The 21826-nt window shown below is 39.1% G+C and overlaps 1 protein-coding gene across 1 annotated transcript; it reads left to right on the forward strand.

Moving 5' to 3' along the window:
* Positions 1 to 2170: 2170 nt before the first annotated feature.
* On the forward strand, positions 2171 to 2599 carry LOC104101396 (putative calcium-binding protein CML19). Its single transcript, XM_033657433.2, has one exon. The coding sequence runs from the start codon at positions 2171 to 2173 to the stop codon at positions 2597 to 2599; it is 429 nt and encodes a 142-aa protein (XP_033513324.1).
* The last annotated feature ends 19227 nt before the right edge of the window (positions 2600 to 21826 follow it).

Raw genomic sequence — 21826 nt, forward strand, 5'->3', positions numbered from 1 at the left:
CAGTCTGCCTCGCTATTTTGTGACTCTTTTTTCTCCTCTGCTTTTACCTGTAATTGTACTATATCAAAATATATGTTAGAACATATCATTTCACTGAACTCTAACTCTAATCACAATTGCTTTTTGAAAAAATACAAAGACTACAAGGCGTAGTTGAGGGTAAAGATCTGTGGTCTACAATTCCATATCAGTGCTTTCCTATTTCAAGGTTTGGTGTTAAAAATATTTTTAGTAAAAGAATGAAAACTGTTTTGGCCAGCTATGTTAACATTTTATACTAATGCTAAAATTAGTTCAGATTAGTTTGGTTGGCCACCGAAACCGTACCGAACCGAACCAAACAAGAAATACCGAAACGTATCGAATTACTTTGGTACGATATTTGGTATATACAATTGATATATTGGATACCGAATATCGAACCGTAATTCTTAAATACCGTACCGAAGTACCGAACGTCCACCCCTAGTCCATGCCATAAGCGTGAGCTCGGGTGACCGACCCCGAATTTCTCAAAATTTTGCGGGCCCATCAAAAACGACTTAATGAATAATAATCATCACCGTTCCACTTTTTTGGCGTATTAGGGCCATAAAACAGGAATTCGGGGCGATTCCCATATTTTCGTGTGCTATAGTTCACATCAGCTGCGTGAATTCGGGCGACAGGCCCCGAAACTCCTAAAATTTTGCGAGCCCATAAAAAATAACCTAATGAACAATAGTCATAGCTTCCCCATGATCGTTCTTCGTTTTTTAGGTTTTAGAATCATAAAACAAGAATTCAGGACGATTTCCAGATTTTCTTGTACTATAATCCACTTTATCTGCATGAACTCGGACGACCGATCAAGAATCTCCTAAAATTTTGCGTGCCCATAAAATACTAACTAAGGAACTATACATATTTCTAATTCTGAATATGCCAGTTAGCTATTGAACCTAACAAATCGTTCTAAACTGTTTTTAAAATTCAAATGACTGTAACTTTTCAATCGTAAAATCAAACCTTTAAATACGTAAATTGATTGGGTTGGATTACGTTGTATCCGGACTTTACACCCTCATATAATAAGTGGCTGAAAAACCTACTCTTTTGTTATTTCTCGGGCTCCGCACATCCGCCTCTTTTAAGTAAAATATAACTAACAATAAATTTAGTATAATCTCACAAAGCAAGGTTTGGGAATCTTAGAGTATACTCAAACTTTACCTTTATCTTGTAAGTTATAAAATCTGTTTCTGATAGACCCCGGCTCAAAGTAAAAGTGAAAAGGAAACAGAAGTAACAACAACAAAATAAGGTGGTAAGGTGACCGGGTGATAGAATAATCGAAGCGAAAGAATCAACATATAGTAAAAGAAATCTACGGATCAGAAGATATCAAAATAGGAGACAAATACTAATTCTACCGGCATGTAAAAGAAACTACTAATCTTCTATCCGAATTGTCAACCTCCACGCTTCTATCAAGTGCCTCTTTTAAGTAAGATATTTAAGATATATTTGGCTTTCAAATTTTCTTCTACAATTTGACTTTCATGTCTCCTTCCACATATCTTGGAACATTCTCAGATACTTCTGTGTTGCTTCCTGGATTTCTCGAAACCTAACATGTCGATTAAATTCATCAACCCTACACGCCAAACTCACCAAACAATTAATCTTCCTAGTTTCTTTACGCGGAATTTTGCCGTTTTCTAGTTTCAACAACATACATATATTTAGATTTGTGTTTTGGTTTCTTCAATTCGCAGTGCGTCGTTGAATTCTCTTCTTCTTCTTTTTAGGCTTATAGTTGAATTTTATACTTCCTTTTTCACGTTTATATTATATTCCTTGTGAAATATTCCTATCCTGATAAGGTGATATCACAGTAAACAATAGAGGTTATAATATTGCGCAAATATAGTAAAAATACCTTTTTCGTGTTGATCCCTTTACACATGGTGATCCTTCTAGCGTAGCGGCAAACGCAAAGGTGATTAAAATTTTGTTTTAGGTCATAGGTTTAACTTTGAGTGAGTCATTTGTGCATTTTATTGAATTCCCTCGTTGGATTCTTTGGCTCCAGGGTACATTAATTTTTTCTTGTGCTCAAGTTTCCGGATCAACAAAAACACTTTTCTCTATTTCTTTTAGTCATTCTCTCGTTTGATTATAATTAAGGATGGAAGTATACCAGCAGCAGTACAGGCGACTACTTGACCGCCTAGATGAAAACGGAGATGGGAAAATATCAGCATCAGAGTTGCAACAATGTGTACATTTGATTGGCAAAGATATGTCATATGACGAAGCAAAGGCTGCGGTTGCAGCCCATGACTCGGACGATGATGGCTTATTGGATTTCGATGATTTTGTCAGATTAGTAGAAGATGGGACCGAAGAAGAGAAGGCGCGCGAGTTGAAGGAGGCATTTCGGATGTATGAAATGGAGGGATGTGGATGCATTACTCCGGAGAGTTTACAGAGAATGCTCGATAGATTAGGGGAGTCGAGAACTATTGACGAGTGCAGAGGAATGATTGCGAGATATGATATTAATGGCGATGGTTTACTGAATTTTGATGAGTTTGTGATCATGATGCATTGCTAGACGTGAGTTTGTAGTGGGTTGCTCTGGTGATGAGCACCCTCCACTTCCAACCAATAAGTTCTAAGTTCGAGTCACACCAAGAGCAAGGTGCAGAGCTCTTAGAGGGAGGAAATAAAAAAAAAATTCGCTTTGTGGTGACAGGGGTTTTTGGCTAGACATTAGTTATATGTCAAGTTGTTTGTGATTGTGATCTTGTTCTCCTTGTTTAGGCCTTGTACTTACGCTTCGTTAACAATTTGTATTGGTAAATGAAGGCACATTCTTTCTGTATAATTTATTTGAATTATCACTTACTCATTGTGCATCAGATATCTATATATACATATCTCCATATTTAATTTCTAGAGTGGCTATTCATTGACGCATGCAAGGCATTTCTTTTCAATTACAAGTTCATACTATAGAGAGTTTGTTGATTTTTGCTCTTTCTCAATCTCCTCTTCTTGAGTATTAATCAGTTTTTATTTTTATTTTTTTCTACTAGTTTATTTTTTTATGTTATGAATATGTCTCTTAATTACTAGTTTCACCTCTACCTGCTTTAGTTATAATTAATTGCTTCATGATCCACTCTTGTTGCTTATTTGATTCATCCGTGCCTTAACTGAAATTGTTATCTCTTCTATTGCCATATTATCATTTCCTAACTGCTTATCTTTGTTTGAAGTTATAATTATCTCTTTTGTAATTGTTCACCCTTAATTGAGGCTATGATTATCTTTCTGCTGCTTATCCTTATTGAATTTGTTGGAATGAGTCGGCTTGCCTAGTTCCACGATAGGCGTCATCACGACAGGTTAGGTATTTGGGTAGTGACAATAACCTTACATATAAATATTTAATCAGTTTTATTAATGTAATAGGTCTTGACTTATGTACAGACCTAAAACTTAAAAGTCTTATCAAAAATGACAAACTTCAATCCAAAACAGAGTTAGGTAGTTTCTGCCAAGACTTTGATTTTAAAACAATTGCTGCCCCATCTAAAAGAGCAAAACAACATAAAAAATCTTCTGAAAAATCCAAAAGACACCATAAGTGTAAAGAAAAGAAGGAAGGAATCCCTAAAAAGAGAAGGTTCAAAATGCGTTCCAAAAGGGAACACGGTGATAAATGTTGGTCATGTGGAAAGACAGGGCATAGAGCTAATGAATACCCAGTCACCAACAAGAAAAAGAAAAAGATTAACAGCACCTCATCGTTATCATCAAATGATAGGCAATTACTCTCTAGGGGAATTATCATTATTGACTATGTGACGTTAAGCGATAATATTTCAGATCCATTTACAAAAGGCCTAATTAGAGAGGTAGTTGAAAGATCATCGAGGAGAATGAGACTATGGCCGAGGACAAGTCATTGTGGCTGTAACTCTACCTAGAAGACTGGAGATCCCAAGATCTAGGTTCAAGGAGCTCAAACAAAGTCATTAATGACGGTTCAACATTATCAAATAAAATTTCTTTTGGGTCCATTCTCATGATGAGACAATGTTCAGTACCAAGGATAACACATTAAGGCTTTTAATGGTTTCTACGTTTGATACGGGGTATATCAAATAGTGTATCTACGGGATAAAATATTTAAGAATCACCTACGTAAGTGTGAAGTGTTAGTCGCTTCAAGGAGAGTTTTGTAAGGCCAATTCTCTATGCACTTATGAAACGGGCGGTGTTCATGGCTGATTCGAACAAAACAGTGAGAACCAAAGATGGTTAAGGGTTGATTGTGTGACTTATGGTTGTCTAGGTATACACCAAAACTCGACGGTTTAAAGATAGCTAATCTACCGATTGACCGAGTATATCCGACATATGTTCACTACGGAAAGTTCAAAGGAAAACCTACTTATCCAGATGCGATTAATCCTTACTTGCGAATCACACAATATTTTTGCATATTTTTTAAACATATTGCCATTCCCCATTCATGTGGGGGATTGTTAGGTTTCGTGAATGGGAAATGGAAAAGTCACCTTTTGAATTGCACCTCTTCATCTCACCCTTTTCATTGTCTATAAATTTAGGGGCTTAGCCTCATTTTTCAGTGATGAAAAATTTGAAAACTTCTCCCCTCTTTTCTAAAAACTTCTCCCCTCATTCATCACTGAAAAATAAATTATTTATTGAAATTCTTTTATGATTTATTTATTGAACTAGTGTTTCCTTTTCCTCTGATTTTCTGATTTCAAACACAGATTACCAACAAGGATTATATAGATTTTGCATCCCAACTCAACTATTTACAATGTGTACAGTAAATCATATATAATCATCAAACAATACAATAATATGATACATAATCAGAGGTCAACACGAGGTTGAAGTATCATAATATTTTTTTATATTATTGATGTTGGTCGAAATTGATATAGTAACACTGCAATTTTATACAAAACTAGATAGCACAGGCGTAGAAAATTAATTGTGAATAATTCAAACATTAAACGATAATAATTTTGCGCTCGATTGTCGGATTGGCGTGATTTATTTTTGTTTTCAGGTATATTTTCGAGATCTAGCCAGACAGCCAAAGCAATTTTGAGAAAAACAGCCCATTCAATTTGTATTTCCACCAAAATGGGTGCAACATTTTAGTTCACTCTTATAGAAATATTATGAAGAAAATGAGTTCCAAGTTGAAATATTTACGGTATTGTGGATATGTATATCAATTTCAATGTAAGAGTTTCAATTTAAAAAAATGAAGCAAATATCATTTGTGATTAATATCTATATTAAAAAGTGCATAAATTATATTAAGTTGTAATTTGGCTCATTGCTTAAGCTTTAACATTTTGGGTATTGTTGTACCTTAACGACAAGGGTTCAAACCTTAATGAAAGCACCATCTAATCTTAATTATTATTTCGCATTTTATTGGTATAAGTTGAAAAGCATAGTTGCAATGGTGCATGGCACCCACATCAACCCCCGTCATAACTGCCGTCACGGCCACCACTTTGGTCACCTCCTCTTCCACAACCATGTCCACCATCCCATCACCACCGCCAAATCCTTTCCTATGGAATTATGAAGGTATATTATCCAATAATTAGGAAGTGATAAGCGGAAACATGTCGGTTGGGTTACAGCGGGGATAAAAATGACATGTCGTACACTGCCACCAACCACTACCAACCACCAATGACCATCACTCACCTCTTCCACCGCCATCGCCACCGCGTTTGCGTCCGGGGGCCCGAGTCCAAATGGAAGTCATGGGCTATAGCAGACGAAAATTTAGTAATCGGATGAAATTCTACTTATATGACCGTACAATGCCAAATAACGATTAACGGTCATGGCGAGGTGGTGACTATGTATCCTTAGGTCATTTTTGATAGCCCGAAAAATATTTAGGTGACCCGGGCCCATGCAGGAGGCGTAGTCTATAGCATAAGATAATCTAAAATCGGGCGGAATTCTACTTTTACGGCCGTGAAACGCCAAATAATGAGGAACGGTCATGGCAAGGCGGTGACTATATTTTCTTAGGATATTTTTTATGGCACAAAATACTTTTAGGCAATCCGGGTCCGGCGGCCCGGGCCCATGTGGAATGCATGTGAATCTTGTAATCGCACAGGATTTCAGTTTTATGACCGTAAAATGCCAAAAAATAAGGAACAATCATGACGCGGAGATGACTATGGTTCCTTAGGTCGTTTTTATGGCCCAGAAAAATCTTAGGCTATCCGGGTTGTGATGACCTGGCCGGTCATCTTGAGAGTTATAGCCTCGATCCCCTATTAACTATTTTTCTTGTATCTATTTCTGCTATTATGACTTGTCAGAAGGTTTCGTTTTGGTTTTTGGAGTATTTTGTGAAACTTAGTCTCTAAACGGAAGTTTAAGCCTTAGGATTTGGACCGTAATCGGAACTGTGTGAAGAGGACTCCAGAATAGAGATCAGTCGGTTCTGTTAGCTCCGTTAGGTGATTCTAGACTTAGGAACGTGTCCAGATTGTGTTTTGGAGGTCTGTAGCTCATTTAGGCTTGAAATGGCAAAAGTCGAAGTTTTGGAGATTTTGACCGGTAGTGAAATTTTTTATATCGGAGTCGGATCCCAATTTCGGAAGTTGGAGTAAGTCCATAGGGTTGAAATGAAATGTATGCAAAATTTGGGGTCAATCGGACGTGATTTGGTTGGTTTCGGCATCGGTTGTCGAATTTGAAAGTTTCAAGATCTTTAAGTTTGAATTGGATGATGATAAGTGATTTTAGCATTGTTTGATATGGTTTGAGGGCTCGACTAAGTCCGTATGGTATTTTAGTACTAGTTGGTATATTTGGTTGAGGTTTCGGGGGTCTCAGGTGTGTTTCGAATGCTTAACGGGTTCAGTTTGGGACTTATGCAATTGTTGAAGCTACTGTACCTGGTGTAATCGCACCTGCACACTTTGGGCCGCAGAAGTGTCCATGGAGCCACAGAAGCGGTTTTGGACCTGTCAAGTTGGAGTCGCAGGTGCGGCGATAGATCCGCAGAAGCAGAAGAGGAGCGCAGGTACGGGCCCGCAGATGCGACCCTTGTTCGCAGATGCGGACCCAGTTCCCCTTAAGTGATTTTCACACCTGTGATGGTATTTCCGCAGGTGCGGTACCGCAGATGCGGTTGAAGGCTCGCAGAAGCGAGACCTCTGGCAGAAAAAGGGTTAAGTGCGAGGGTTTGATTTCATTCTTCATTTTTGGACTTGAGATCTCGGGAATTGGCAATTGTTTGAGGGATTTTCAGAGGAAGCTTTGGGGTAATGATTCCTAACTCATTTTTGGTTGTATTCCATTAATCTATAGTTGTCTTCACCATTTAATTTCAGATTTGGGGCTGAAAATGTGGGGAAGAGTTGAGAGAAGTTCTTAGGCCGAATTTTGAGATTTTGATCGAGATTTTGGTATCGGATTTGAGTAATTTTGGTATGAGTGAACTCATGAGTGAATGGGTGTTCATATTTTGTGACTTTTACCCATTCCGAGACGTGGGCCCGGGGAGACTTTTTGGGATAATTTTCTAATTTCTTGCTTTACCTTTGATTTCATTAATTAGATTAATTTCTTAAAGTTGTATTTATGGTATATAATTGATTTTGGTTAGATTTGGGCCATTCAGAGCCAGATATTCGTGGAAAAGGCATTGTTACCGATTGATTGAGCTTGGTTCGAGGTAAGTGGCTTGCCTAACCTTGTGTGGGGGAAATTCCCTTAGGATTTGGTGTTGTTATGATATGTGAGCGCCGTGTACGCTAGGTGACGAGTGCGTATACAGGCTATTTTGTGGAAAAACCTTATTTTTACCGAGTAATAGCATGTTTTCATCTTATCTGAGTATACTAGCATGTGTAGTTATCCTGTTAGCCAAGAATAGCATGTCTACGTGTCCTAATTGCCTATTTAAACTCCTTGCAGCATGTTTAATAAATTTCGCTTCTTTCTTGACTTGTACTTAGTCTAAATTATAGGTTTCTTGCTATAACTGTTATATTCACTTGTTTGAGCTGCGTATTTACTTTGGGACTACGGGACGGTATCCCTGGAGATCCCCCCTGCATATTTACTTTTGAGACTACTAGGCGGTTCCTCGGGAGTTCTCCCTGCATATTTACTTTTGAGACTGTGAGGCGGTACCTCGGGAGATCTCCTTGCACTTTTATTTTGGGACTACGAGACGGTATCTCGGGAGATCCCCTGCTATTTATCCATGTGTTCTGCATTGCTACTTTGGTATATTCTCCTTTTTTTAAATTCCAGTCTCTTATTATATTGTTATACTCTCCTGCTTGTTTATTATATACAGTAGGGTCTTGACCTGACCTCCTCACTACTCTATCGAGGTTAGGCTTGACACTTATTGGCTACAGCTGTGGTGTACTCACGCCCTTTCCTGCACATATTTTTCGTATGCAGATCCAGGTTCCTTTTTAGGCGATTCGGGTTTGGGGGACCTGGGCCCATGCGGAAAGCTCTGGGAATCAGACGGAATTCCAGTTTTATGGATACAAAATGCCAAAAACCGAGGAACGGTCATAGCGGGGCGGTGACTATGGTTCCTTAGGTCATTTTTGATATCCCTAAAAAATATTAGGCAATCTGGGTCTGGGGACCCGGGCCCATGTGGATGGCGTGACCTATAGCACACGAAAATCTAGTAGTCATGCGGAATTTCAATTTTATGGCCGTAAAAACGCTAAAAACGAGGAACGGTCATAGAGGGTCGGTGAATTTGGTTCCTTAGGTCGTTCTAGATGGCTGTCACGACCCAAAATTCCCACCTTCGGGACCGTGATGGCGCCTAGCATTTCACTTGCTAGGCAAGCCAATGTTAGAATAATATTAGCCATTTTAAAACAATTTTTTAATTAATTAATAACAAAGAAATAAATGCGAAAGTAAAGTCTGAAATCAAGTGAATAATCCATAATAATAGCAATATTTAAATACAATCCCTGAACTGGTGTCACAAGTGCACGAGCTACTAGAATAATACAAATAAAGGTCAAAATGAAAATAAAGTTGTCTGAAAGAAATACACAGCTATGATAAAGTGGGAGGGGACTTCAGAACTGCGAATGTCATGCAGCTATACCTCAAGTCTCCTGCGAATAGCTGAATCCAAGCAAATCTACTATACGCCGATGGGACCAACTCTGGTATCTGCACAAGAAGTGCAGAGTGTAACATGAGTACAACCAACTCCATGTACCTAGTAAGTGCCGAGCCTAACCTCGATGAAGGAGTGACGAGGTGAAGGCAGGTCACATACATTAACCTGTACGCAATAGCAATAGTAACAACAACAATAAAAATAAAACAGGTATCTCTTTTCAACAGTTGAAGACAACTCGGCAGTCATAACCGATTATTATTTCAATCAATTTCCGTTGCGGCTTGCAACCCCATCCCACAATATATTAATATTCAATTCTGTTGCGGCGTGCAACCCGATTCCAATATATCTTTTCAATCAATTCTGTTGCGGCGTGCAACCCGCTCCTCCAATATATTCATTTCAATCAATTCTGTTGCGGCGTGCAACCCTCTCCTCCAATATATTTATTTCAATCAATTCTGTTGCGGCGTGCAACCCGCTCCTCCAATATATTCCTTTCAATCAATTTTGTTGTGGCGTGCAACCCGCTCCTCAAATATTATGATTTACCAATTTTTATAAAAGAAATTACTCCAATAAATACAACAATTATTATGGAATTATAAGACAGCAAGCATACAATAAGTATGATTTATTAGAAATAAGTGATGATAAGTAGAATCTAATTGTGGAAATTAAGAATGTAATAGGCATTTTAATAATTAGTTTGTGAAACGTCAAGTGACAATTAAGTCACATAAATCAAATAAGCATTTAGCAATTATAGCATGGATTCAAGGCATGATATTGAGCAAAGAACTTGAGAGGAACAATTAATATAAAAATTATTTTTTGATTTAAAATGATTTATGCTTTTTCAAATAATTATGCAAACAATTAACTTGACGACGTATAGACGCTCGTCACCTCTCCTATACATCGTTCACATGCATTTCATATAACAAATAATTTAAGGGTTCTATTCCCTAAAGTCAAGATTAATCATGACACCTACCTCGCTTTGTAAATAAATTTCAAGATTCCAATAAACCTTTGCCTCGCGAATTAGTGTCTGAAAGCTTCAAATCTAATCACAAATAATTCAACATGCTCAACACGAAACGTAGGAACTAATTCTATATGAAATTATAAATTTTCTGGATTAAAATACAAAATTTATTTTAAAAATCAACAGTGGGACTCACGTCTCGAATCCCGAAAAAATTTGCAAAGTCCGAATACCCGTTCCGATAGTAGTTCAACCATACAAAAATTATCAAATTCCGACATCGGATTGCCTTTCAAATCCTCAATTAAAGTTTTGTTTGAAGATTTCTACCATTTTCAATCAAATCTTTACCCATTTGAACTCAACAATTTTCCCATAACTTTATTGGTACAAGCATGTATAACTAATACTCTCACATGCAAGAATCACACTCACAATCACCCATCTTTATCCAAACTCGAAATTGAATCATAAGGATTAGAACCTTACTTCTTGGGTGAAGATCTTGTGATAATTCCTTGTTGGATTTCAAAGCTTGAACAAGCTTTTTGATGAAAAACGCACTTGAGCTTCTTCCTCTCTCTAAAACACTCTCACTTCTCTCTAAAATCATCAGATAATTGCCCCAAAATAAGCCTCAAAGCCTATTTATCAAAATGGGGCTAGGTTATGAAAATAGGAAAATTAACCCTTCGAAATCGGGTCTGCGGTCGCATAATGGACACGCAGAATGAGTATGCGGGTCGCACAATGCACCGCATAATCGATGCCAAGAAATGGGCTTCTCTGGATAGGTCTGCGACCAGTTTTGCAGTCGCATAACCACTTCTGCGATCGCTGATTTGGCCGCAGACTCGCATTCGGCCAGCCATTGGTAATTTGGTCATAACTTCTTGTGGGAGTATACAAATGACGAACGGTTTGAAGATTTAGAAAATAGAATCGAAGATATTACATTTGATAGGTATATCATCACATAATTCCTTATATATAGGTATATATGCTTGTTCGAAGTTTGGTCTTGGGCATGCCCATTTGAAACTTTAGTCTATTATGAAATTTTCCAACTTGACTTAGACTTAGGCCTCTCCTTAGACCCCACATCACTTATAATATACCTCGTACACTTGTTATCATATCCAATTGGTATCCATAATATTAATAGTCCTCAAATGATAAGTAGAGGTCGCCCACAAACACATAACATAACTTATCTCTTCTTTCACCCATTTCAATTTCCCGAATTTTTACTAACTCCCAAAATTTCCAAAAATTTCACCAGAGTTTGCTTTGTAACTGGGCCTGTTCTCCTGCTAGAGAATCCCAGAAACCAATCCTAACAACACATACATAATCCAATCAACATATCACAACATGAAAATAATATTGACAGTGGCATCATAAGCAATATATAACTAGAAAAGGAACGCCATTAACATCAACTATTCAGGTGATACATAACTCATAGTAGGTAAGCTCTCAACATCTTCATAGAACACAAAAATGAATATTTAAATTAAAGATGACATTTTTTGGTCATCACAATCTCTACCTCTAAAACAAACGTTCGTCCTCGAACGGAATTAGAGAAGTACCTGAGCTGGTGAAAAGATGTAGATATTTGTTCCCTATGTCCGACTCGGACTCCCAAGTAGTTTCCTCAATCGACTGACCTCTCCATTGTACCCGAACTAAAGGATAACTCTTAGACCTCAACTGACGGAACTGCCGATCTAGAATAGCTACCGGCTCCTCCTCATAAGTCAAATCTTTGTCTAATTGAATTGAGTTGAAGTCTAACATATGGGGCAGATCACCATGATATTTCTGGAGCATGGATACATGGAATACCGAATAAACTGCTGATAAACTAGGTGGTAGTGCAAGCCTGTAGGCTACTTCACCCACCATTTCAAGAATTTCAAAAGGCCTGATATATCTAGGGCTCAACTTGACCTTCTTTTCGAATCTCATTACACCATTCATAGGTGAAACCCGTAGCAATACTCTTTCTCCTGCCATGAATGTAATGTCACGAACTTTACGGCCGACATAACTCTTTTGCCTAGACTGAGTTTTGCAAAGTTGATCATGAATAATCTTAACCTTTACCAAGGCATCTTATACCAAATCAATACCCGACAACCAAGCCTCTCCCGGTTCAAACCAGCCAACTGGCGAATGACACCGTCTCCCATATAATGCTTCATATGGAACCATTCGAATGCTCGACTGATAGCTGTTATTATAGGCAAACTCCGCAAGTGGAAAGAACTGATCCCAAGAACCTCCAAAGTTTATAACACAAGCGCGAAGCATATTTTCCAATATTTTAATAGTGCGCTCTGACTGTCCGTCTGTCTGTGGATGAAATGTTGTACTGAATTCAACCCGCGTGCCTAACTCATGTTGTACAACCCCCCAAAAGTGTGAGGTGAATTGAATACCTCGATCTGAAATAATAGACACTGGCACACCGTGAAAGTGGATAATCTCGCGGATGTAAATCTATGCTAACCGCTCTAAAGAATAGTTAACTACTACTGGAATGAAATGTGCTGACTTGGTCAACCTGCCCACAATGTCCCATACTGCGTCGAACTTTCTCTGAGTCTGTGCGAGTCCAACAACAAAATCCATAGTGATACGCTCCCACTTCCACTCAGGAATTTCTAACTTCTGAAGCAAACCACCAGATCTCTAATGCTCGTACTTAACTTGCTGACAATTTAGACACCGAGCTACATATGTAACTATATCCTTTTTCATTCTCCTCCACCAATAATGTTGCCGAAAATTTTGATACATTTTTGGCATCACTCAGATGAATAGAATATCGGGACCTGTGGGCCTCTTCAATTAATTCAAGAAACCCATTCCTATTAGGAACACAAATACGACCCTGCATACGCATAACTCCATCATCTCCCACATCAACCTACTTGGCACCACCGTGTTACACCGTGTCATTAAGGACAAGCAAGTGAGGATCATCATACTGTCGCTCTCTGATGTGCTCATATAAAGAAGACCAAGCAACTATGCATGCTAGAACCCGTCTGTGTTCTAAAACATCTAACCTTACGAACTGATTAGTCAAAGTCTGGACATCTGCAGGCTACAGCTAACAGTCTCTCACCAACCGGAATATAAGCAAGGCTGCACATACTCACAGCCTTTCTACTCAAAGCATCGGCCACCACATTAGCCTTTCTAGGGTAATACAAAATGGTGATATCATAGTCCTTCAATAGCTCCAACCATCTTCTCTACCTTAAATTGATATTTTTTTGTTTGAAAAGATATTGAGCATTACGAAGATCTGTAAATACATCACACGAGATACCGTTAAGGTAATGCTTCCAAATCTTTAGCGCATGAACAATGGCTGCCAATTCTAAGTCATGAACAGGATAATTCTTCTCGTGAACTTTCAACTACCGTGACGCAAATGAAATCACTCTGCCATCTTTCATCAATACTACACCAAGCCCAACACGAGATGCATCACAATACACCGTATAAGATCCTGAACCTGTGGGTAATACCAACACTGATGCCGAAGTCAAAGCAATCTTGAGCTTCTGAGAGATCAACTCACACTCGTCTGACCATCTAAATGGGGCACCCTTTTGGGTCAATTTGATCTTAATAGTTGTTTATAATCAATTACAGAATCGTAAATTAAATTCATGTTCACAAAAATCTCGTAGGTTAAAACTCAATAATTACAACACGAATTTGGCAAGTATGCACAGAGAATTTCATACAAGAATTTTCAAATAAGCCTAACAGGCATGACTCCCTATTATTGCTATAGTACAAATTTAATTTCACATGGGAGAACTTAAACACAAGAATTTTCCTTGCAAGGATCTCGTCCTTATATAACTTCCACCGCAGCTCGTAGCCCGGTTTAAACATATCAATTTATATTAAAATGCGAGGATCTCGTCCTCAGTTCTGAATCACAAGTAATATGAACATTGTGCCGATACAATATTTCCATTTTCTCCTTTTAAATAATTTCGGTTACTCAAAATCACAACACATAATGAACCCCACACCGGTAGGGTATATAATTCACAATTTGTAATTAATTATCCGAAAATTACATCAAAACTTACCGAAATGAGTAATAGATAGCCACCTTTAGCCTCGCAGCTCTTATTAGTGACCAACATAGAATGATAGGCGTAGTTATATCCATAGAATCTCCCAACAGGAGTAAACACATAAGTAGATTATAGAATTACGAAGCTCACTCATAAGTGGAGCACAATAGTAGGACTCGTCTCGATACTCAGAGCCAAATCAAGTTAGGGAAATTATTCCTTTATATTAAATCGAGGCCGTACCTGTAATGACACCATATAATGTAGCGACCTCTGCCATACCATAAAACAAATATATCAACGGTTGTGCCTCGACCTCTAGGACGCCTTCTACCCGCCTGTCCTCCACCCCTAACTGGTTGTGTGGGTGGTGTAGTAAATGCAATGGGGCACGTAGCCTGAGTGCTTTGATGAAATATGTCTCTCTCAAGTCTGGGACAATTTTCTCATAATGTGCTTAGTATCACCTCATTCATAACAACCCCTTTGCGGGTTTGGTTGCTCATACTAAGTCTGTGCTACATAACTTGAATAACCACTGTAGGAAATTCATGTCAGTGGTGCATTAAAAGAACTTACTGGAGCACCCCGAGTAATCCGATGTGCAGACTGGGCTAGTCAACTGCCCGAGCCCCTGCCATAATGATTTATACTCACACAGTAGAATCCACTGAATCCCCAAAACCTCGAGACGTCTTGGTCTCCTTATTTTCCTGTTTCCTCACCCCCGAACACATTCTAATATCTTGGCAATTTCTACCACAAGCGAAAATGAAGTATCAGCCTGTAGCTCCCGAGTCGTACAAAATTTTACGATCATAATTGAGTCCTTTAATGAGTCTGTAGACTCGCCCTCTTGCTGTAGGAAGCAAAGTAGGAATATGACGGGCTAACTTACTGAACCTGATGGTATATTCTGACACCGTCATGGTGACCTGATGCAACCGTTCAAACCCTATGCGCCACGCATTACGGAGAGTCCGGGAAACAAACTCTTTCAAAAGCATTTCTGAGAACTGAGCCAAGTGGGCGGTGTTGCATTGGCTGGTCTGCCCTCTTTATAGGCTTGCCACAGACACTTGTGGAGAATTATTTCTCCCAAGGCCAATTTCTTCTTTTGTTATACTGACTCAACACTGTTGAGCTGACCCATTTCTTAACATACTCTTTGATTCTTCTTTGGGGTAACCTTTACCCCGATTTATACACAACGATCACAAAAGTAGAGCTCCATACAAGCAAATCTTTGCACGAACTACATAGTCCAGAATCTCGTCAACAACTGTACTTCCTCCGAAGCAGCCCAAAATCCGAAACTGTCACGTCCACGCTGAGTAGCCCTTCTGTAAATTTAAAGTTGTTTCTCTAACTTTATTCTTTACAAAATCTCAGGCCTTAAACATGTGTAAATTTTTGGCGAACCTTTCAGTACCACATATATACATTTTAGGCCAAAACTGATATAACACATGACCCCGCAATCCATCCATTAATAGTGGACTCCCCCACTCGGCGCAAAGTCATAAGTCACAACATCCGATGATCCACAATATTAACCTTCACAGCTCGTATAAATCAACCATATGCCAAGGTTCGTTGCACCCCCCACATGATTCACTGGGGTGATCTCTTAATACGTCCATATCTTCAGTGGGAACCACACGTTGAGGCAATATTTGAGCATCTCTGGCTCCACCGTAGTCCATCTGAGGCATCACGAACCATCGACGCACAACTGTTACCGAGTGTGCAATGTCATACATGAGTGGATACTAAGGAATATGATATATATGTTTCAAGATAAATCAATGCCGCACGATAAGGAATGAAAGAGGTGAAATTATTCCTAAACACTGTAGCCTCTGGAAGATAAGTACAGACGTCTCCGTACCGATCCTTCAGACTCTACTAAGCTTGCTCATGACTCGTGAGACCTAGGTAACCTAGTGCTCTGATACCAACATGTCACGACCCAAAATTCCCACCTTCGGGATCGTGATGGCACCTAATATTTTACTTTGCTAGGAAAGCCAACATTAGAATAATATTAGCCATTATTAAATTAATTAATAACAAAGAAACAAATGCGGAAGTAAAGTCTGAAATCAAGTGAATAATCCATAATAATAGTGATATTTAAATACCATCCCAGAACTAGTGTCACAAGTGCATGAGCTACTAGAATAATACAAATAAAGGTCTAAATAAAAATAAAGTTGTCTGAAAAAAATACACAACTATGATAAAGTGGAAGGGGACTTCTGCGAACGTCATGCAGCTATACCTCAAGTCTCCTGCGAATAGCTGAATCCAAGCTAATCTACTATACGTCGCTGGGACCAACTCCGATATCTGCACAAGAAGTGCAGAGTGTAATATGAGTACAACCGACCCCATGTACCCAGTAAGTGCTGAGCCTAACCTCGATGAAGTAGTGACGAGGCTAAGGCAGGTCACATACATTCACCTGTACGCAATAACAATAATAACAACAATAATAGAAATAAAACATGTATCTATTTTGAACAGTTGAAGCCAACTCGGCAGTCATAAACAATTATTATTTTAATTAGTCTCCGTTGCGGCGTGCAACCCGATCCCGCAATATATTCATATTCAATTCTGTTGCGGCGTGCAACCCCCTCCTCCAATATATTCATTTTAATCAATTATATTGTGGTGTGCAACCCGCTCCTCCAATATATTACTTTCAATCAATTCTATTGCGGCGTGCAACCCGCTCCTCTAATATTATGATTTACCTATTCTTATAAAAGAAATTACTTCAAAAGATGCAACAATTACTATAAAATTATAAAACAACAAGCATACAATAATTATGATTTATTAGAGATAAGTGATGACAAGTAGCAATTAATTGTGGAAATTAAGGATGTAATAGGCATTTTAATAATTAGTATGTTAAACGTCAAGTGGCAATTAAGTCACATAAATCAAATAAGCATGTAGCAATTATAACATGGATTCAAGGCATGATATTGAGCAAAGAACACGAGAGGAACAATTAATATAAAAATTATTTCATGATTTAAAATGATTTATGATTTTTTAAGTAATTATGCAAACAATTAATTTGACGATGTATAGACACTCGTCACCTCACCTATACATCGTTCACATGTATTTTACATAATAAATAATTTAAGGGTTCTATTCCCTCAAGTCAAGGTTAACCACGACACTTACCTCGCTTTGCAAACAAATTTCAAGATTTCAATAAACCTTTGCCTCGCGAATTAGTGTCCGAAAGCTTCAAATCTAATCATAAACAATTCAACATGCTCAACACGAATCGTAGGAACTAATTCTATATGAAATTATAAATTTTCTGGACTAAAATGCAAAATTTATTTTAAAAATCAACAGTGGGACCCACGTCTCGAATCCTAAAAAAATTCACAAAGTCCGAACACTCGTTCCGATACGAGTTCAACATACAATAATTATCGAATTCCGACATCGGATTGCCTTTCAAATCCTCAATTAAAGTTTTGTTTTAAGATTTCTACCATTTTCAATCAAATCTTTGCCCATTTGAACTCAACAATCTTCCCATAACCTTATTGGTACAAACATTTATAACTAATACTCTCACATGCAAGAATCACACTCATAATCACCCATCTTTACCCAAACTCAAAATTGAAGAATAGGGGTTAGAACCTTACCTCTTCTTGGGTGAAGATCTTGTGATAATTCCTTGTTGGATTTCAATGCATGAACAAGATTTTTGATGAACAAAGCACTTGAGATTCTTCCTCTCTCTAAAACACTCTCACTTCTCTCTAAGATTATTAGATAATTGCCCCAAAATAATCCTCAAAGCCTATTTATCAAACTGGTGTCGGGTTATGAAAATAAGAAAATTAACCCTTTAAAATCGGGTCTGCGGTCGCATAATGAACCGCAGAATGGGTATGCGGGTTGTACAATGCACTACAGAATTGGTGCCTAGAAATAGGCTTCTCTGGACAAGTCTGCAACCAGTTTTGCGGTCATATAACCACTTTTGCGATCGCATAGTGGTTCTGCGATCGCAGATTTGGCCGCAGACTTGCATTCTGCCAGCCTTTGGTAATTTGGTCATAACTTCTTGTAGGTGCGTCCAAATGATGAACGGTTTGAAGCGTTAGAAATTAGACTCAAATATATTTCATTTAATAGGTAGATAAGCACATAATTCTTTATATATGGGTAGATATTCTTGTTCAAAGTTTGGTCTTGTGCGTGCCCATTTAAAACTTTAGTCTATTATAAATGTTTCCAACTTGACTTAGACTTAGGCATGTCCTTAGACCCCACATCACTTATAATATGCCTCGTACACTTGTTATCATATTCAATTGCTATTCATAATATTAATCGTCCTCAAATAAGAAGTAGAGTCCGCCCCCAAACATATAACATAACTTATCTCTTATTTCATCCATTTCAATTTCCTGAATTTTTACTAACTCCGAAAATTTCCAAAAATTTCGCCAGAGTTTCCTTTGTAACTGGGCCTATCCACCTACCAGAAAATCCCAGAAACCAATCCTAACAACACATACATAATCTAATCAACGTAACACAACATGAAAACAATATTGATACTGACATCATAAGTAATATATTACTAGAAAAGGAACGCCATTAACATCAACTATTCAGGTGATACGTAACTCATAGCAGATAAGCTCTCAAAATTGTTTTGGCTATTGCACACGAAATCTGTTAATCGGGCGAAATGCTAGCTTTATGGATGTAAAGCGACAAATAATGAGAAACGATCATGGCAGGATGGTAACTATGGTTCCTTAGGTCATTTTTCATGTCTCAAAAATGTTTTTAGGTGACTCAGGTCCATGGCCCGGGCCCATGCGGAAGGCGTGGGCTATAATACACCGAAATTTGGTAATTGGGTAGAATTCTAATTTTATGACCGTAAAGCACCACAAAACGAGGAACAATCATGGTGGGGCGGTGACTATGGTTCCTTAGGTCATTTGTGATGTCCCAAAAAAATTTTAGGCGACCTTGGTCCGGGGGCTAGGATCCATGCAGAAGGCGTGGGCTACAATCACATGAAAATCTGGGAATCAGGCAAAATTCCTATTTTATGGCCGTAAAACGCCAAAATATGAGGAGCGGTTATGGCAGAGCGGTGACTATAATTTCTTAGGTTATTTTTATCACCTAGAAAAACTTTAGGTAATACGGTTATGGGGACCCGGGCACATGCAGAAGGCATGGACTATAGCACACAAAAATCTGGTAATCGGGCAGAATTATAATTGTATGGTCGTAAAATGCCAAAAATGAGGAACGGCCATGGAGGGACGTTGACTATGGTTCCTTAGTTCATTCTTGATGGCCCAAAAATCGTTTAGCCAATCCGGATTAGGGGGTCGGGGCCCATGCAGAAGGCGTGGGCTATAACATACGCAAATCTTGTAATCGGGCGAAATTCCAGTTTTATGACCGTAAAATGCCACAAAATGAGGAACGGTCATGATGTGGCAGTGACTATAGTTCCTTAGGTCATTTTTGATTTTCAAAATTTTTTTAGGTGACCCGGGTACGGGGGCCGGCCCATGCGGAAGGCGTGGCTATAGCACACGAAAATCTGAGAATCAGGTGAAAATCTAGTTTTATGACCGTACAATGCCAAAAATCGAGGAACGGACATGGATGGGCGGCGACTATGGTTACTTAGGTCTTTATTGATGGGGAAAAAAATTTTAGGCGCTCTAGATCCGAAGGCCCTGGCCCATGCGGAAGGCGTTGGCTATAACATATGAAAATCTGGTAATCGGGCAAAATTCAAGATTTTTGAAAGTGAAAGGCCAAAAAACGAGGAATGGTCATGGAGGGGAAGTGAGTATGGTTCCTTAGGTCATTGTTTATATCCTGAAAAACTTTTAGACGATCCGGGTCCGGGGGCCTTGGCCTATGGAGAAGCTATGGGTTGTAGCATGCAAACATTTGGTAATCGGGTGGAATTTCGGTTTTATGACCGTAGAACACCAAAATATGAGGAACGGTCATGGCGGTGCGGTGCCTATGGTTCCTTAGTTTGTTTCTGATGGCCCGAAAACTTTTTAGGTAATCCGGATATGGCGGCCCGAGCCCATGCGCAAGGCGTGGGTTATAACACAAAACTTTGGTAATCGGGTAGAATTCTAGTTTTATTGTTGTAAAATTCCAAATAATGAGGAGCGGTTATGGTAGGGTGGTGACTATTGTTCCTTAGGTCGTTTTGCTACTCCGACTAATTTTAGGCGATCCGAGTCTTGGGGCCCGGGCCCATGCAATCGGGCACCGCTGACTCGGATCGCCTAAATTTTTTTTGGACTTGCTAAAATGACCTAGGGAACCTTAGTCACTGCCTTGCTAGACCGTTCCTCATTTTTGGCATTTTACGCTCATAAAATTGGAATTTCATGTGATTTTGAGATTTTCGTGTGCTATAGCGTACGCCTTCCGCATGGGCTCGAGCCCTAGAACCTAAATCGCCTAAATAATTTTCGGGGCATAAACAATGACTTAAGGAATGATAATCGCCGCCCTGCCATGACCGTTCCTCCTTTTTTGGCGTTCGACGGACATAAAATTAGAATTTCACTTATTACCATATTTATCTAAGAATCGGGCGAAATTTCAGTTTTATGGCCATAAAATGCTAAAAATCGAGGAACGGTCATAGCGGGGCGGTGACTATGGTTCCATAGGTCATTTTTGATGGCCCCAAAAAAATATTAGGCGATCCGAGTCCGGGGGCCCGTGCCCATGCGGAAGGCGTGGGTTATAGCACACAAAATTCTGGTAATCGGGCAGAATTCCAGTTTTATGGCCGTGAAACACCAAAAAGTGAGGAACAGTTATGGCAGGGGGTGACTATAGTTCCTTAGGTCATTTTTGATGGCCTGACTAACTTAAGGCGATCTAGGTCCGAGGGCCCGGGCCCATGCGGAAGGCGTGGGCTATAACATACGAAAATCTGGTAATCGGGCAAAATTCAAGATTTTTGGAAGTGAAAGGCCAAAAAATGAGGAATGGTCATGGAGGGGCACTGAGTATGGTTCCTTAGGTCATTGGTTATATCCCGAAAAAGTTTTAGGCGATCCAGGTTCGGGGGCCCTGGCCCATGGAGAAGGTATGGGCTATAGCATGCAAACATTTGGTAATCGGGCGGAATTTCGGTTTTATGACCGTAGAACACCAAAATATGAGGAACGGTCATGGCGGTGCGGTGCCTATGGTTCCTTATGTTATTTTTGATGACCCGAAAACTTTTTAGGTAATCCAGATCTGGCGGCTCGGGCCCATGCGGAAGGCGTGGGTTATAACACAAAACTTTGATAATCGGGTAGAATTCTAGTTTTATGGTCGTAAAATGCCAAATAATGAGGAACGGTTATGGTAGGGTGGTGATTATGGTTCCTTAGGTCGTTTTGCTACTCCGACTAATTTTAGGCGATCCGGGTCTTGGGGCCCGAGTCCATGCAATCGGGCACCGCT

The sequence above is a fragment of the Nicotiana tomentosiformis genome, chromosome 9 (assembly GCF_000390325.3).
Source record: "Nicotiana tomentosiformis chromosome 9, ASM39032v3, whole genome shotgun sequence".
Classification (NCBI taxonomy): Eukaryota; Viridiplantae; Streptophyta; class Magnoliopsida; order Solanales; family Solanaceae; genus Nicotiana; species Nicotiana tomentosiformis.